The sequence below is a fragment of the Hemisphaericaspora subhashii genome, assembly GCF_019202705.1.
Source record: "Hemisphaericaspora subhashii strain CBS 10753 chromosome Unknown scaffold21, whole genome shotgun sequence".
Classification (NCBI taxonomy): domain Eukaryota; kingdom Fungi; phylum Ascomycota; class Pichiomycetes; order Serinales; family Debaryomycetaceae; genus Hemisphaericaspora; species Hemisphaericaspora subhashii.
In genome coordinates, this window is record NW_026057348.1 from 98318 (window position 1) to 116482 (window position 18165).

General features: G+C 34.4%; 7 protein-coding genes across 7 annotated transcripts; 4 read left to right on the forward strand and 3 right to left on the reverse strand. All coding sequences in view use genetic code 12, as the record gives it.

Moving 5' to 3' along the window:
* Window positions 1-890: 890 nt before the first annotated feature.
* Window positions 891-1157, forward strand: J8A68_004440 (uncharacterized protein; the record flags this gene model as incomplete). The annotated part of the gene is made up of 1 exon (XM_049408399.1): window positions 891-1157. The coding sequence occupies one exon, from the start codon at window positions 891-893 to the stop codon at window positions 1155-1157; it is 267 nt and encodes an 88-aa protein (XP_049262285.1).
* A 373-nt stretch (window positions 1158-1530) lies between these two features.
* On the forward strand, window positions 1531-2862 carry RTT109 (H3 histone acetyltransferase; the record flags this gene model as incomplete). The annotated part of the gene is made up of 1 exon (XM_049408400.1): window positions 1531-2862. The coding sequence occupies one exon, from the start codon at window positions 1531-1533 to the stop codon at window positions 2860-2862; it is 1332 nt and encodes a 443-aa protein (XP_049262286.1).
* Window positions 2863-5556: 2694 nt separating this feature from the next.
* Window positions 5557-5851, reverse strand: J8A68_004442 (uncharacterized protein; the record flags this gene model as incomplete). The annotated part of the gene is made up of 2 exons (XM_049408401.1): window positions 5557-5640; window positions 5732-5851. 2 exons carry the CDS (start codon window positions 5849-5851, stop codon window positions 5557-5559), a joined length of 204 nt encoding a protein of 67 aa, XP_049262287.1.
* Window positions 5852-7906: 2055 nt separating this feature from the next.
* Window positions 7907-8818, forward strand: J8A68_004443 (uncharacterized protein; the record flags this gene model as incomplete). The annotated part of the gene is made up of 1 exon (XM_049408402.1): window positions 7907-8818. The coding sequence occupies one exon, from the start codon at window positions 7907-7909 to the stop codon at window positions 8816-8818; it is 912 nt and encodes a 303-aa protein (XP_049262288.1).
* Window positions 8819-10937: 2119 nt separating this feature from the next.
* CDA2 (chitin deacetylase) lies at window positions 10938-12173 on the forward strand (the record flags this gene model as incomplete). The annotated part of the gene is made up of 1 exon (XM_049408403.1): window positions 10938-12173. One exon carries the CDS (start codon window positions 10938-10940, stop codon window positions 12171-12173), a length of 1236 nt encoding a protein of 411 aa, XP_049262289.1.
* A 561-nt stretch (window positions 12174-12734) lies between these two features.
* J8A68_004445 (uncharacterized protein) lies at window positions 12735-13475 on the reverse strand (the record flags this gene model as incomplete). The annotated part of the gene is made up of 1 exon (XM_049408405.1): window positions 12735-13475. The coding sequence occupies one exon, from the start codon at window positions 13473-13475 to the stop codon at window positions 12735-12737; it is 741 nt and encodes a 246-aa protein (XP_049262290.1).
* Window positions 13476-16407: 2932 nt separating this feature from the next.
* On the reverse strand, window positions 16408-16977 carry J8A68_004446 (uncharacterized protein; the record flags this gene model as incomplete). The annotated part of the gene is made up of 1 exon (XM_049408406.1): window positions 16408-16977. One exon carries the CDS (start codon window positions 16975-16977, stop codon window positions 16408-16410), a length of 570 nt encoding a protein of 189 aa, XP_049262291.1.
* Window positions 16978-18165: the final 1188 nt, after the last annotated feature.

Sequence of the window (18165 nt, forward strand, 5' to 3'; positions counted from 1 at the left end):
GTGACCTCTTTCAATAAACTCTTCCCCCCCTCTCTTTGAATCTTCATCTCAGACCAATTAGGAAAACTTTTCTTGACATATATCAACACACAGCTAATCGATAATGCATATTACCAAAAAAAAAACAATGATATCGTCAGGGTACCTGCATTGTCAACTCACCGTCAAATTCATTTAAGAAACGAGCACCCTATTGTGAATCTATTGTCGATTGGAGTCCGATTTTCCACAACGGAAACCAAATTAACAGAGAATAATTTTACAGCACACGTTCTCCTGGGTTTGCTAGTTTCATATTAGATAAGAAAACATCATTAAATGTTCCAAGCTTGATACCGCATTGACAAGCACGTACACACAACGTCCAATCTTGCCCCGCCACAGCAGTCTTTTCTTAAGAGAGTGATTTACGTCATTTACTTGATCCAACCGTCTTGATCCCTCCAAGAATTTTATTTTTTACTAGCCGGGTATCTAACATGTAAAAATGTCTTATTTTAACAATTAAACCCGCAGAAAACTGTAAACGGAAATCTTATTTCCACAAAAACATGTAAAAAACTATCTTATTTCCCTAAAAACCTGCAAAAAGGGACTTCTTTGCATAACTGCTTTGTTTTAGCAGCCAACAACGGGAATCAAAACTCGTTTGAGCCTTCGACGATTATAATATCCATCAAAGTCTCGGACAAGGAGTTAGCAAACAATACCAATTTTGTCCTAGTCAGAATGGGGAGGATAATAAATCCGTTCAAAATTAGATGTGTCAATTGTAACGACCGGAGTTGCTGGCAAATATCTAATTCAACCAGGTACCAGTATATGAAAATGGACAAAACAAGAAAGCTTAGTTCCTATTTGAGAAACCACCGTAGATACCACATTAAACAATGCTCGTGAGTAACTATATCCAACATGCCGAATCGGGGCTTCATACGTTTGCCCAATTGGCTCACCATTATACTATTGAAACTGAGGAAGATAGCATAGATGTTTCTTGCACGACTATTCCATTGATTACATCAGAAATAGGGGTATACTACTCTGTTGAGAATATATGTGTTCGATTTTCCCTGACTCCTCAACATGTCATATCGTTGCAAAAGTTAAACCACCATTCAGGTGTGGCAAATATTCCTACTGCAGCCGAAATATGAAATCAACCCTAAGGTCCACAATGAGCTATCGCAGGGTTCATGTAGACTATTCATTGATCCACGGGTCCCTCCCAGATATCATTCGCAAAGACTCGTTACTTCTTGTTTCCTTTTGAAAATTAATCAATTTCCAGGTATTGTTCAGCATGGGGTGTGTCAGATCACCAATAATGGACTGCAAAACGGAAATATCAATAGGCGTTTGGAGAAAACATTATCTGGGGTATGTTAAGATTCGAAGACTGCATGCAAATATCGCGTCGCGTAAACACGCGAAATTTTGATTTCCATTTGTATTTCACTCATGAATTTTCATCATCATTTCTCTAACTGGTCAAGCCATCCTACCGCATAATTTAATCCCATCTAAAATATGACTACGAACTTACTCGACAAGATATCCAATTATCTACCGGCTAATGAGAAGTTCAGAATCTTATATATCCAATCCAAGCCTGTCTATGTCAAATCACCCATCAACATTTCCAAATCGGTTGTTAACAAACCAGATACGGTAAAGATCCGTCATTTCTTCACTATAATTTCATCTTCAGATATAATAGTTTTAGGAATTGAGATATTTGTATATTTGCAAATATATCCTGATTATATTGACCAATTTATATTTGTTTCCAAATGTGACACAGTTGGGTTTCATAAGATTGAATTTAAAATCGGGGTTATAATTGAAGAATTTATTCAATATTTAATTAATTATGATTTAACAAACTATAAAATAAAACCAAGAAAAGAAAAATATGATGAACAAGAGAAAGAAGATATCCCATTAGTTAGCAATGATCGGCAAACGCAAACTACTTATCTTTTAAATGAATTAATTAAGAAACTTGCATCTGATCCCAAATATTTCTCATCCATTCCATATTACCAAACCAATACAGTTAAATCAACAGTCCCAGTCAAACCAAATTTATTGAGACAACTCCCATCCAAACAAAATATTAAAGTTTCATTATTCACGAAAGCAGCCCCACAATATATATTCCCAAATTCGGCAAAGAATCAACATAAACATGTCATAAATGGACAACAATTACTTAAATGGTGGATCCCTGTTATCAACAAGTGTACATCTAAATGGCCAATACATAGATTAATGATTCCAGGTTCAGATAAACTTTCAACCTCCAAATTTATTCAAAACTTCCCTAATTGGTCAATTGGACACATATTTGGTACGAAAGGACCGGCAGTTTACAGTATTGCATTATTTCCTGATGATCCAAAGGGAAGATTTCTAGAGCATCTAATTGTTGAAAATCGATATTCAAATGTGAATGTGGAGCAATTTTATGAGGAATTGGGATATAGACAAGAATTCAGATTAGGAGATTTGGTAGGATTGATTGGGTGTGAAATTGACGACGTGCCAATTAGTTCAAATCAACAGGAAAAGGAAAACTATTCAATACAAAAATTATCCATACATCAATATAAACAATTCATAAATTTGATCAAGCTGGAAAATTATAATGTTGAAGTTGATATTAAGTCATTAGTTGAAACAAAAATCCCCAGTTTTTTCGAGTTGAATAAACTTCCATTTAATTATATCAACGTAGTGGGGAAAATGGCCAAACATGCTGCTCAATCCAGAAAACAAGAACCTGTTGTGAATACCTTAACCGTGAAACGAAAAACCAATGATTTAACAGGATTGGTGAAAAGAAAGAAGAAATCATAACCAAGTTTCAAATGTGGGAGCAACCATCACCATAACAGCTTTAGAAGCTTTTTAAGAAGCTTTATCAAAATGACTAACAACTTGATAAGTAGTTTGAGTAAAATAAATGGTAAAGCAATCAAAAACTCTCTATAGAATCTAATATTAGTAAGAGTTCTTCACGTTTACACACCAATTGGTATTGTACATACATTAACTTGAGGATATTCTTAATAATACCCTTATGGACAACAATCACAGGCCAATCTTTAGGACCACCCATTATCTCTTGATTTATTCTTTGATTAAAAAGAGTGTTGGTTGTGAAATTCTTCAATTCTGGATCTTTTTTTTTTGCAACCAACTTTTTCTCAGCGTTCTAGGGGGACCGACCGTTACAACAAAGCAGTCAGCGGGTATCATTATCAATTAATAGATGACTGCAAATAGCAAATAAAATTTTTAATATATTGGATTGGGATATATCTGTAAACTCTTCTCCTGATCATACTCTCTTTCTTCGTCTGTATTACTTCATTTCAATATAGTTTGTATAAATCATTTTAGAAAGCAAGTAAAACTCTTCAAACGAAGAGCTTCATAAACATAAGACCTAGGTCTACAGTTGCTGAAAAAGCTGCTGTCCCAATTTTTAAAGGAATTGAAAGTGCTGTTGAAAAGGCAAGATAACTAAAGAAAGTAAAATGTTAGCGGTTATTCGATGAATTTTTATAGTTTTCAAATTTATCCACAAGAAATTTTAATTAAATACGTACATAACAGTAAAGATGTTGCGCCAGATACTTGTTGAGATTGCAATATCCATATTTTATTCTGATGTTCTTTAAAATCTAATAGTGATGTTAAATGGTTGTGAAGACAAAGATGTTTTGCAATCAGGAATTTTATTTTTCGAAATCGCGCCAATTTATAGTCGTTGGAACAATAGATGCGAATAATCTTGCAAGAAGAAGCCCTGACATTCAAAGAATAATTTATTATAAAGACTAGCTAATACTCAAAATTATATAAGACCCCATTTAAAGATATGTTCAAATGATTATATACACGAATTAAATGATTAAAGAAACCTTAAACCTGAACAATTCTCATGTACTGCATTTCTGGTTGCCTACAATATCTTCTTGATAAGCTTGATTAGGAGTTTCTTCAAAATGAATAACAACTTGATAATTAATTTGATAATTAGCTTGATTATAAGGATAGGTATCGAGAGGATTATCTTACTATTGGACTTAAGGTTAGTATAGCTTCTTGACATTACTTCCGCTTCAAAACTTGGTCCAATCTAAATTGTACATACATTAGTTTTAGAAGACCCATTCTTTTCAATTTCTTTTTTGATTAATGATAATTGTTGGACAACAACAGTGATATATTATACAAAGCGGCTAATATAACTAAGGCACTACAAAATGATAGGATGTATTAATTGGTTGTAGATATCTTCCTAGTTACAATTTTATATTTTTTGCAACACTCTTTTTCGAGTGGAATATGGCTGTGAACTGTTAAGATTGAAGACCCCAGAATATTTAGCATTTTACTGAGTAGATGTTATAATACCCAAGACACTTTTGTGGTAATGTAATGGAATAATTTAACATTCCTCTCCTGGCTATACTCCCTGGGCAATGAATACCTGAGTAGATCAATGATCTTATCGAACAAGTTGAGGGAGATAACTTAAAAAAGATCGTAGTTTTATTGAATCTATCCTTCCTCACAATATCTTCTTTATAAGCTTAATTAGGAGCTTTTTTAATATTTTTAACAACTTGAGAAGTAGTTTAAGCAAAATGATCGGGATTGATAATATTATTTTGCTAAAGATAATTGTGTTAGTGGGAAATTCTTAACTGATGCCACAACATGGGGATTTGATGCTCTTTATTCTCATTTCAATCATAGTTATACATACATTAACTTAATGAGACCCATCTCTTTTGAATTATTGTCGTATTAGATCTACTTGTTGTGAACACTCTTCATCTACTTTCATTTTTTTTGCAACCATTATTTTCGCACAGGAGAATAAAATGGTTCAACGAATCCAAATGCTTAATTACAATTAGAGGACGATCCAAACTAGCCATTTTCTATCATAACGGAAAAGGATAGAATGGAATTGTTCTCTAGGATGTAATTTCTTCTTTTATCTCTACTGGGAATCTAGAACTGCATTATTAGTACATCATAGAATGGAATCGCAAACAAATAGACTAATCAAAGCCAGTTACTTTGCAATATCTGGAAACCCAACAACAACAATCTTCAAAGGAAAATGATTCTGAAGAACAAAGGGCACTGCAATACAAGGATCAGCACTTATTCAGGGAAATGATCACAATTGCAACCTGGTTATAGAAAGACTAAGTACAAACACAACAGCGAGTGTGCTGTAAATGTTTATGCAGTATACAGTAACTGTTGCTGAATTCGAAAATGTCTTGAACAAAAGAACCTACCTTCCATTAGATTAGAAGTCAAATATCTTATAAATTGCAAGTAATCTGACACTGAAGAACACCTGCAAGCAAACTAGGTATTTGGATTCTAACCTAACGGGGTCAATTCTTCCATTGGCATACACTGTCGTTGAGTTCGAAACTTCTTGAACAAAAGAGTCGACCAAACCAGATTAAAAGTCAAATATCTAATAAATTGTAAGTAGTCTAACAGGAAGCAGAACACCTACAAGCGTACCGGGTATTTGGATTCTAATCTGGCGGGGTCAATTCCTCCATTTTCAAACACTGTAGTTGAGATCGAATAAACCTTGGACAAAAGAATCCACCAAATCAGATTAGAATCAAAAATCTTATAAACTGTAAGTAGGCTAATGACAGCAGAACACTTACAAGCATACCAGGTCTTTGAATTCTAATCCAACTGGGTCAATTCTTCTATCATCAAACACCTCAATCGAATTTTGCAGCTTGCGATTATTGGAATCATCTCCTGACATTTGGATATATTTTGAACCCATATTCTTTGGTATCTGCCATCATGTAAAACATAAAGCAAAAACCAAACCACAACAGATTAGAAGTCAAATATTTCTGTGAATGTTCAAAATAGAACACATTATTATTGTTGAGATACCTGACTTCTAAATGCGTTGTAAAAACAGAGCCAGCGGACACCAGTTATATATTGACCATCAATGGCCGCAACAGATTAGAAGTCAAAAATTTCATGTCAATGTTCGAATAGAACACCATAGTAGTATTGAGATTTCTGACTTTTAACCCGTTGTAACCATAATAATCTTCACATATAGCATTTTCTTTTGATAAATAAATCGGTGGGCGATGAAAGAAGAAGGAGAATTTCAGTCGAGTTGAAAAATTTTTCAGTTTAAATAGTGCGGAAAATCCGGGTAACATTTGCTACAGCGAAAAGTAGATTCGTGGGGCTAGGGTTCCCTATTAGTTACACCCATTGTTACAACCTCCGCTTTCCTGACAATCCCATTCTTCAACCAAAGTTCTCCAAGTTGGCTTTCCCATTATTAAATTTAGAGAAACAATTTGAGCCCTTGGTTGCATCTCATGAAATGCACAATGTTCCGTTACTCGCATTGTAGTTGTCTATTGATATCTACTTGACATTCTGCGAAGGATAGAAGCACGTTTTTCGAAAAGGTGGCCAATCTGGACGAACACGTATTTACTCCCTTTTCTTCAATTAAGTGCACGAAATTGCAGACTCCATAGTCGGCAAGGACTTCATACTTTTTTCCTTCGGCTGGTTGGGGACCGCCTTTTTGAAGTCAACTTTGGGTGCCAATTAGGTCGAAGAAATGCCAACATTTCCGAATGAATTTGTTGGTAAGTCCCGTCGTATGTACTATGACGATGATATCCGATGAATGCGGAATTTAATCCCCAGAAGGTATTTTTTTTCCAAATCATTCGATAATGATGTCAGGGCCATTCTTTTTGAGGCATTTAGTCGCACTCCAAATAGGGGAAAGCACCCTTGAAGTAGATTCGTCAACAAATCCCACGGTGATTCCAGAATAAATTATAAATTGCGCCATCATGTTGAAATACGTATCACGTTTATGTAAGGAAATCCTGGAAGCATCCGTACATGCCTATCTCAGCCTTTATTTTTTGATTGTCATAGAAATCTTACTAAACTGGAACTAAAGCCTAACAAAAGAAACGACTCGCTGACTTTTAGGGAGTACGGGTGGGGAAAGGGGGGAAGGAGCTTATGACTGGGAGTCGTTATGATCAAAAATAATATACCAGATTCTACGGGCTCTGAACCGATGGTGATGACAAATGAACTTGATGGGAACCCCAACGGTGTTAATCTTTTAGACTTTGTAATTGTTGGGAATTTAGATCGGATGAGTCAATAGCTTATTTATTTTGTGTAAATGCGACCATGGCTGAGTGTATTTCCATCTCCTTGATAAATAATCTTTTGTGCGTGGGTATGCGCCAAGTTGTCAGATGATGTTGCATTGCCCGTCAAATTATTATTAAGAGAAAAAAAAAAGATTATCTAAAATCTAAATTGACAGATAACAAACCCATCTATCAACGTTTATGGGTCAACCATATACTATGGGTTGTCGGTGTCGGGTAGTCATACTTCAATTAGGGGTATCGTAGGGGGCGGAAAAATGTTTAATAATTTTTCTCTCTAGAAGAGAGTAGGACAATGGTATTGAATTGTCTTTTTTTTTAAACGAACAGGAGTAAGTAAGTTTTATTGAAATTTTCAAACCTGTAAAAAATAAGCTTTTACGTCTTTATGTATAACTGTAATAATTAAGCTTTACGTAATCAATTTATATGAATGCAAAAAAAAAAAAAAAGATAATACACAAATTGAAACCCAAAAAAGCGGAGAAGAAAATTTCTTAAAGAAAATAAAAATGAAAACAAAAAACTGTAATAATTATCTTAAATTTTAATTATAAATAATCTTTATAATTTCTTAATTTCTTCTTGTGTCCTTTTTTTTTTTATTCTTTCACTTAAATCTATTCCCTGTATTTTTATTCAGCTTTTATCTAGATCAAATGGTTACTCCAAGAACTACACATCCATCAACCGCTTCGACTGCAACTGCATCATCGTCTACCACTACTTCTGCATCTGTGTCATCAACTGCCCCCAACCCATCTACACCAAGTACTCCACATAATCATCATCATATGGTCACATCCTCAGCACCTACATTGTCAACATTGTCACAAACATCACCAAGGTTGCCAACTACAAGCACTATAGGCTCAGCCATGTCTGCTTTATCGCCTCCAATATTGGGGACACTTTCACCTTCTCTGGTGTCTCCAAGAAATAGTATTACAGCAACCAATGCCGCGGCGCGCCACAATCGCTCTTTAAGTGTTAGTAGCAGTAATTACACGACCAATTCAATGCCTTCACCAAATCGAGCATCATTTTCTGAATTTTCAAATGAACAGATTATTGATTTGATGGAACGAGAACAAGATGCAATTGTATTGAAATTGATGAGAGAAATTGAATTTTTGAAACTGGAGAATAAAATATTAAAGATGAATAATCCTGGTATTCAATTACCTAATCATAACGCTACGCCATCGATTCGTCGTTCAAGTTCGTTGTCTACTAGTGGAAGTCGAAGTTCTTCAACTTCAAGTACATCTAAGAGAAGTGTCAATCCTATGTTTGGTAACTATTCATTCACTTCAGGTACTGCCCAACAAAATAGCAATTCTAACAATATACTGCAAATACAAGAAGATATAATTAAAAAGTATAAGGGAGAGGTCCATCCAATACAAAGAAGAGCAAGTCTAAATGGAAGATATGAAGAAATTTTAGATGAAAATAGAAATCTAAAACGACAATTGAAGAAATTACAATCAGAAATTGAGCAATTGAAAATTGAAAAACAACAAAAACTACTGGATGATGATGACGATGTAGAAGAAGATATTAATTAGAAGGAATGGGGAAAATACATCTAATATATCAAAATAGCTAAGTTGGCTATTTTCATTTTTTACAATTTATTGATAAATTGATTACATTTTATTTTATTTATTTGCATGTTATTATTATATAAGATGTATTATTTTGGTTGAAATCATTTTGGGATTCAAATTGTGTTATATATTGGGAGAATATCAACAAAATAATTTAAGAGTTGTCTGGGTTAACAAAGGTTAAAAATGTTTCATATATATAAATATAGTTATTATTGTAGAGTTTAATTTTTCGTATTATTATGAGTCTGCTATAGAGATTAAAAAAATAAACAAGAGTAACAAACACATTTCTATATTTAAGGGTTTGTTATAAACTCTTTTTGGCCCGGCAACGGCGTCAAACCTGCCCTAGATGGAATTGGGGTCCAATTATGCATCACGCCATACAGATTTTTTCTGTCTTTTTGCAGCATATTTCAAATTGGTTGTTAATTGGATCTACATGCACGCTTTCTTAATTTCCAACTGCATTGTTTTAATCTATAATTCTCTAGAAAATAAATACAGTCTTCTGTTGACATGTGCTATAAGGTAGTACTTAGTAATTCTCGTTCACATTTTTGTGTAGGGTATACGAGCGAGTTCTCTGGTCATAGTGTTGCGCCTTCCTCGTGTTGTCCAGATCTTCCGAATAATTTTGTATCGCACGCTATATTCTTCAGATTTAGGATTTGTCAGAGATTCATTATACTAGTATATTTTCCTATCATGGAGTTTCAGATAAGAAATTTTGTACTTGATCTTGGTTATGGAAGTTTCAACTATCTTAACAACTAGTTGATTCTCAGTGATCAGGTGAAAAACTAAGAGAAATAAAACCCTAACAAGTATGTATCCTATCAATGGCTCCTAAGTATTCCGCTTTCCTATCAGAAGATTTTTCATGCTTTTTGGAACTATATTCTTCTCTTCGTATCTAAAAAAGAACAACACATTCTCGTAGTAGTTCGAAAGCTGGATTGTTTACGGTAATGCCAAATTGTTAGCTAATCATATCATATTCCATGTCATAAGAAGATACATTCCTCTCATTAATCGAAACAGAATACAGAAATGTCCGATACATAATTCTAAATTTGAGGAAGTGCAAGTTCAACCGAGTAGTAGCAACAATTCGTGGCTGCAAATTTCGATCACTGTGCGACATTTTCGACTGCAACATTTGTCTCCTTTTGTGTTCTTGCCTTTACCTGTGCATGCATTCACACAGTCAAATACTGAACTTTAGGCTGACCAAAGCTTGCACGTACTGATACATTCAAATACCAGTTCCTGGAGTTCAAGCGCGTAGAGTTGAGTTTACGAAAGGATTTTGTCTTAGACTTTAAGCTGACTACAAGTCGAATTAAAACTGTCTTAAGTAGAACAGGGATGATGTACTTCTTTTGCAAGCTTACAAACTGCATAGATTATTATTCCTAACTAGATACCTGGCTATTTAAACAATTTCCAAGTTAAATGTGTGTTGTTATTTACTAAATTAAGAAGGCCTGTATTTTTTCGGATTTCTTCACGAGTTTCCCACTTTGAAGACAACTTAGCTTTACTTTGATTATTAGGAAGGACAAATATATAATTCTTTCTCAGTCTAGTCATTACAAGGGTTGAGAAAGTTTGACTATTTAAGGAGCCGGAGATCTCATAGACATTGCCTGATTATTAGAGTTTGTTTGTCATTTTCCAACAACCGCCGGTTTGCAGTCAGCCACAAAAGACAATTCAAAAAGCAACTAGGATAACGTTATTCCAAGCAAGAAATCCAAAGCCAATTCTGCATTTCGAATTAATTGACTTGTTAGTACAAAGAGGGTTTATTAGTCCAAGCATTTTGGTATTTTGGTAGGCAAGATTGGTATTTCCACGACTCTCTTGTGAAAAAAAATAATAAATATCATAGATTTTGCAGCAATTATCTTTTGTGGTTATTAGTCTTTGAGCTTCGATCAGCACACTTTCTACAACTACTTGGGGATCAATTAATTGTACCTAATAACATATATACACACTTTCATTTTGTTCCCTGTTTACTAATAATTCAATCATAACTACAACAACCACAACAACCCACAAAAATATGCTTTCAAGGTTGATTCTTTTTCTTCTCGCAGTCGCCATAACATTTTCCACACCGGCCCCACCAAGCAAAAGAATCACATCTAAACTAGTTCCATTTAAGTCACCGTTATTCCAAAACCGTGATGGTTCTCAAGTTCATGGAAAACCGCCTAATGAATTACATCCCCTGAAGACCCCACAAGCGACACCTAGACGTCAAAGATCTCCAATAAATCTACCAGGTCGACAAAAGACACCACCAACTGCAGCTCCATCAAAAGGTGCAAAAGCTCCACCACCGGCTACAAAACCAGGTCAAAAGATTCAACCTGCTCCTCAACAACGTCAAAAAGTTCCTAAAAATCCACAAGCTTCCCAACCGGGGCAACAACCAGGACCGAAAAAACCAGGTTCTACAAGTAAAGTAAATTACTATTATGAACCATTACCCTTTCCTGAATGGTTGTCTGAATTTACTGGATTATATGAATGGCCAGGAGTTGATCCACCATATATTCCGTTAGATTTTATAAATTTTTATGATATTCCTGATATTCCACTACATGATCAAGCCGAATGTCAAGCACCAATGTTACGTTCTCCCTTGAGTTGTTCATTTGATTGTTACAATTGTGTTGAATTTGATGATGTTTATACTTGTCCTCAATTATCACAAACTTTTGATGATGGGCCACTGCCCAGTACGTTGAAATTATTGGATAAATTTGGTTCAACCAAGACTACCTTGTTTACATTGGGGGTTAATATTGTTCGATTTCCGGAAATTTATCGTGAATCTCATTATAGAGGTCATATTATGGGTTCACATACTTGGAGTCATAAATTCTTACCGTCATTATCTAATCCAGAAATTATAGCACAAATTCAATGGAGTATTTGGGCCATGAATGCAACTGCTGGCCATTTACCTAAATGGTTTAGACCCCCCTATGGAGGAATTGATAATCGAATTCGAGCAATTTTGAGACAATTTGGCATGCAAGCTGTTTTATGGGATTTTGATACTTTTGATTGGAAGATGTTGGATAGTTCTAATAATCGAAATGAAGGTGATATATATCATGATGTTCGGAAATTTAAAGAAAAGAATGGAGGAAAGGGGTTGATATTGGAGCATGATGCGATAGAGAGAACTGTGGATGTTGGGATGGAAATACATGATATTTTAGGTGGGGAAGGGTTGACTGTGCCTGAGTGCGTGGGAGGTCTTGATTATATAAAAACGTTTCAATAGTTTAATATAGTGAATTAGTATTACCTATAACCTTGCAAAGTAAACACATGTCCGATTGATTCAACCGACTTTGTCCCACGAGTGATCGATTGATTGATTGATTGCTACTTTTCTTGGACTGTGGCTTTGAAAAATATTTTGCGACCAAACTTTTTTCTGGTTCGTAAACTGTTCCTTTTTCGTCTTTGTGTAAATAAGGGGGGAAATCTAGAATTGCAAACCTTATCTTATCAACTTCAACCGAAAACATACAAGAAATAAAGCCTAAGTTCAGAAGATAACAGCAACGTTTAAGGATATCTTTGTATATTGACCTATATCTATTTAAAATTACTAATATATAAAAAGGTTTAATAGAATACAATAAGGGGGCTAGGGGGGTAAGTGTACACGTATTTGTAAAAATTAATAGAAAGAAAGAACAAAACAGAATAAAAATAAAAATAAATAGAAGTGTAAGCAATATAATGAAGCAATTTGTTTCATGTATAAACACACACACCTAGCTCGTCTTATTGATATAATCACTTGTCAAACAGGTGACGAAACGTCAAACGGTGCTTAACCAGATACAGGAACTGGGGCAGCATTACCATTTAAGAATCCATCCTTCTTCTTCTTGATTTCTTCAATCTTTGGACTAACTTTAGTCTTAATCAATTCATCAGCCTTATTCTTAGTTTGAGTTGTAATTTGATCAACATAATCTTGAGTTTGATTCTTTAATGGAGTAATAATTTCTTCATTTAATGTCTTGATAGTCTTTTGTGCAGTATTATAAGAAGCTTCAATATTCTTACCAATGACATTTTGTTTCTTTGCACTTGATAATTCATGGTTATAGGTATCAACCAAGTTCTTTTGAATTTCAGTTGACTTATTGAATGCAGTATTCTTAACATTGACAGCAACATTCTTAACAGTATCGACAACAGAGTCACTCTTTTCAATTGGAGTTAAGAACTTGTTATTAGCTTCTATTAATTTCTTATTAGCAATATCTAAATAAGTCTTTGAGAATGAATTAACAGTAGTCTTTGGAATTTCAAGGAAATATTTATCAAAAGTCGATAAAGTCAGGTCAGCTTGAACATCAACAAAGTTAACAGTTTCATAAATTGGAGATTTAGTTAATATTTGAGCATTAACAAATGCAAGTAATGGTAAAATATATTGTTGATGAATAAGATTAATTATTGATACTGAAATTATCAATTGTTGGAAATATTTAACAAGTGAATATTCACTAATATGATTTAATAACTTAGAGTCGAATTGTTTTGTCTGCTTTTGGTCTGACATATTTGTATGTATTTGTATATATTGATTATCTATAGTAGAAAGAGAAAAGAAGAAGTATCAAGAGATTTAAAAAATAAGAGGATTATGATATTAATTTATATTATGAAAATTTAATTTAACACACACACACAAATATTAAGTTTAATAAATTTAATTAAATCACATGGGGATGAATAATTAATAGAAAGAGAGAGAAACTCAAACAACCACAAAGAAATTTTATGAAATAAAGAAAAAAAATAATATAGTTAGATTAACTAATTCATTATTGAAGAATTGTGGAATGTTTTAACAAAATGAATCTCATGGCCCCCTTTAACCACAAAAGCTAAACAGACAAAGCTTAAAAATTTAAAATTATGCATGTGAAAAATATTTAACAATTCATATTATTTTTTTTTTTTATGATTTTTATTTTTATTTCATTAAACTTAGGCCCCATTGTCTAACCTTATTTTTTTAGTACCCGGTGTTTTATGATTGCTTAATTTGGGAAAGACCCACGTCTCCGTATCTGTTGCTAGCAAAGGATAAAAGATCAGCAACTAGTATATCAAATTGATCCATAGCCTTCCATTACTGATATCCCTTCAGTTTGATTAAATATGTAAGTTTCTTCTTAAGAAAAATGCAACAACAATATTCATACGGTAAAATTCTTAAAACGTCACATTCTAAAATATTTTAAATGCAATTGTAGTTTTATTTTTTAAGGGTTTTAAACTATTTAACAATACCCATGTGCAAAAATACTAAAGCCCTTTACTTTTCCCAATTTTACCACTTTTAAGACAATACAACAATAATAAGAATAATTAGATCACATTGTTTAGACATTCCGATATCTCCCATTGACAAATCCAGACCCTGGCTTACAAACGCGCATTTTGCAATCAGAAATAACAGGTGGAATAGTGATAATAACAAACAAACTGAGAATGACAAATGTTGTAATCTCGTCATCTTGTCTGCCGTCAAATAATTATGGGCGGAATTCATCTTCCAAGCCTTTCATCGTAGCTAAGAAAATTTAAGCTCCGAATTACGTTTTCATTCCGTAATCCTTACCCGTTAAAGTGTGCACGAGGACCCAAACAAGCAAGGTTAACACGGCAGGCAGATGGCATTTGCTCAAAGCATTTGCTAACGTTTCTGACGGTAAATTGATCCGTGGGTGATTGTTTATCTGAAAGAACTTAATCAATTTCACTCCCCTCCCAAGAATATTTAGTTCATAATTGAACAATTTAGGATCTCTTGTTTTCTAAAAGAAAGAAACAAAAACGGTATTTTCTTAAAAAATAAAACGGAGGATTTTCTTGTTATACAAAGTTCCAATCCATAAATGGTTAGGAAGGCGGAAAATATTTTATTTTCCAACCTCGTTACCTCTTTACGTTCTTGACAACAACAATCCCAGAAGATCATGCCAATGATGCAAGAATACCTACTCAATCGTATTATCACTGGCAAAACGTAAGATAGGTCACAGCTAATATGCTATTCCCAAGTAAGGTTGCAAGTGACGTTATAAGCGAACGTCACTTTTTTTTTCACATGCTACCAAGAATTTTGGCTGCAACCACATCTATGAAATTATAGACATTCAATTTTTAATCACAAAACTCATTCCCGATGACAATTTTAATCATCAGCAGAATATAATATTCGATCGATTTTTATTCTCTCCATTGTCTTCGTAATTACAAACAAGGAAAACGCATCGCCCATTTCTAGGCTTTATTTCTGAAAAAACTTCACAAGATCACCGCGTCATCGGTGATTTTATTTTAAGATTTTCAGTACTTTCACAATATAATACACTGACCTGTCCCTTTTAAGAGGCTTATATTCTACATCACTTTCATTTGTTCTGTAGCAGCTGCAAATGATCCGCTGATGACATTTTTATTTGTTCATTCCCAAGACTTTTTTTGAAATCCGAAAACCGCCGAGTCTCGGAGCCTCTTTTTTTTCTGGGGGCTTGATTTATGTTACATATATGGAACAACTTCTTTCTTCCGCGGTGTTACACTAAATTTCACTTGACATGCTTTTCTGCTTTTGTGCAATTGCATACGGCGTTGCAAAGTTCCATACTTGCGATGAGTCTCTGAAATGTCCACTATTGGCGACTCCTGATATGGCTTGTAACGTGATTGATGTGAGCTGTGGACGACATTGATCAATACCGAGGATACGGATTTAAACAACTCATGACGTCAAAACGAATGCAAGAGTGTACCCTTGTGGCATTGTGTATTGCCAAAATATTCCTCGGGAAGTTTACCAATATTCCCGGTTGTCGATATGGATTTACCATTTCAAGGAATATTCTACCTTTGTCTTAATTCTCAGGCATGAGAACAGATTTGGCATTTCATGTGAATTGATCCACGTCGTCCAAGACCAGAATCAGTTCGTAGATTAAGTTTACACCCTACAATTTAGAAGAAACTTCTGCTTTCTTTCTTTCACAAACTAATTCACCCAATGGACGTATGGACAACTTCAACAAATGAATAAACGCGCATCTGTGGATAGCCAATAACTCACAACGCATATACCAGTATTCAATTACATTATCTCGATGGAACATTACACCTTAAAGAAAACAATAGTTTAGGATGAGTTAAGCTAGCCCCTAGTATATTAGATACTCTTGGAGGCAGGAGGCGAATTTCAATTCATTATGTGAAGAGGGCTTTACGATTAAAGAGAGAGAGGGCGTAGTAGTAAGAGGAGTGAGTTGCAAAATCCTGATTGTCTACATTCACACCATTCTGGAGATGTTATCATAGACTCAGCGCTCCTTTATTTGCTACAAGTGGTTAGAAATCTAGAATCAATTATTAATTATCCGATTAAACATAAATAGCGTTCTGTATAGATTTAAATATCTAAAAGAGTATTAAAAAAATATTGTATTATCTTACAATAAAGCAATAGCAACGGCAATCAAATGTCCCACGGTACCGATGACAAGTATATCGGCAGCACCAGTAGAAGTTTCTTCAGCGGTTGAACTAGCGACTTCACCAGAAGTAGTGCTTGCATCAGCATCATCAGAAGTACCAGCAACACTGGAGGTAGTGGCACTACCTGAGGCATCCTCAGTAGTAGCAGCATCAACAGTACCAGCACTGGTTGAAACCACAACATCATCTTCTTCAACACCAGAAGGTTCAATATATGCATTAATAGCATTACAATAATGACTCTTAATACCAACAGGGTCTTTATCAGGAGCATCAAAAGATTGTGCTGGACAATTAAGGGCACAATCACTCATTAATAACCAAAATTGTTCATCTATTTCACAAGTACATTGAATTATTTCCACGGAGTCACCACCGGCAATTTCGGCCCCACACATTCTGAGTTGAATTTCTTGTAACATTACACAACTTGTATCACAAGCGGCTTCATCTCTTTTGATTTTGATTTGGGATGCAAGGGCGGTGGATGCTAATGCGAGAGTGGATACGGAGGCGAGCTTCATTATATTATGTTTGATTTGTATTAGAGGGGGGGTTGGTTGAACTTGATCTGGAGAGAGGAAAAAGAAGAAAGGTAGGAATTTTTTTTCAAGGATTTTGGAGAAATTCTCAGGTACTATATATAGTCGGAAGCCTGGCATTATTTACCCCGTTTAAAAAAAAAAGTAATTAGAATAAATTTGAAGAAAAAAAAGGTTGGCTTTTGTGATGATTAATTACAAAAGCGGTAAAAACAAGCAGACTTTAGAAAAAATATTCTTAGATAAAAAATATTTTTTGCATTATGCTTTGTTTGTGATTTTCGCTAATGTAAAAGAAACGTTTGTTTTATTTTTAGCCTAATCACCAAGAAAAAAAAAATTTTCAACCAATTACACTGTAAGTGGGTGTGAATCTATTCATAATTACAGTTTGTATTGCTGCAAACAAAGCTTAACTAAATGGACACATTTTAGTAACTTGGTTTTGTCCCACTTTCAAAATCATTCATAAAACACTAACATCAAGCCATTACCACCATAAAACATTGGTGACACTCTTTTTGCACTCTCATGCAACATTATGTGGTCAGTAGTACACACTGATCTGAAGTTTCGATCTGACGGCTACAAAACCACCACCAACCAAACCCCCAAAAAAAATAAATTCCTTCATAACTCCCCCCTCCCAGAAAATTAAATTCACTTTTGACGCAGACTAGAAGTAGGTTCACGTGGTGTTATTTATTTTTAGACAACACTCAAACCCACAGAATGAAGGAATCTAATAATAGAAAAATTAAACATCTGATGAGGAGTTCAAAGTTTGTTTAATCAATCTGTGGTGAAAGTATAAACTAGGGCCCTCCGGGTTTAATTCCGAGAGAGGGGAAATTTTTTACACCATATCTAGAAAGGTTACATTTTTGTAAAAGAACGGTTACATCTCCTTATTTACACAATAATCGCGGACGTTATCGATTTTCGCCGGTCTTTACAGTAAGAACGGGGACGAGTTCCGGTGTGAAACTTGTTACATTTCTGAAAAAAAATGTACTAGATCAGTCAGTCGTTCGCTTACCTTCCCCGGATCCTCATTTGGGGAACATGTCTTTGGATGCCCCATTTCGGGGAATTCGAGATTTGGATTGAGAACTGTTGGTTGGGTGTCTAGTTCCAGAATCGCCCGGTCCATTTCCAATCCATAAGAAA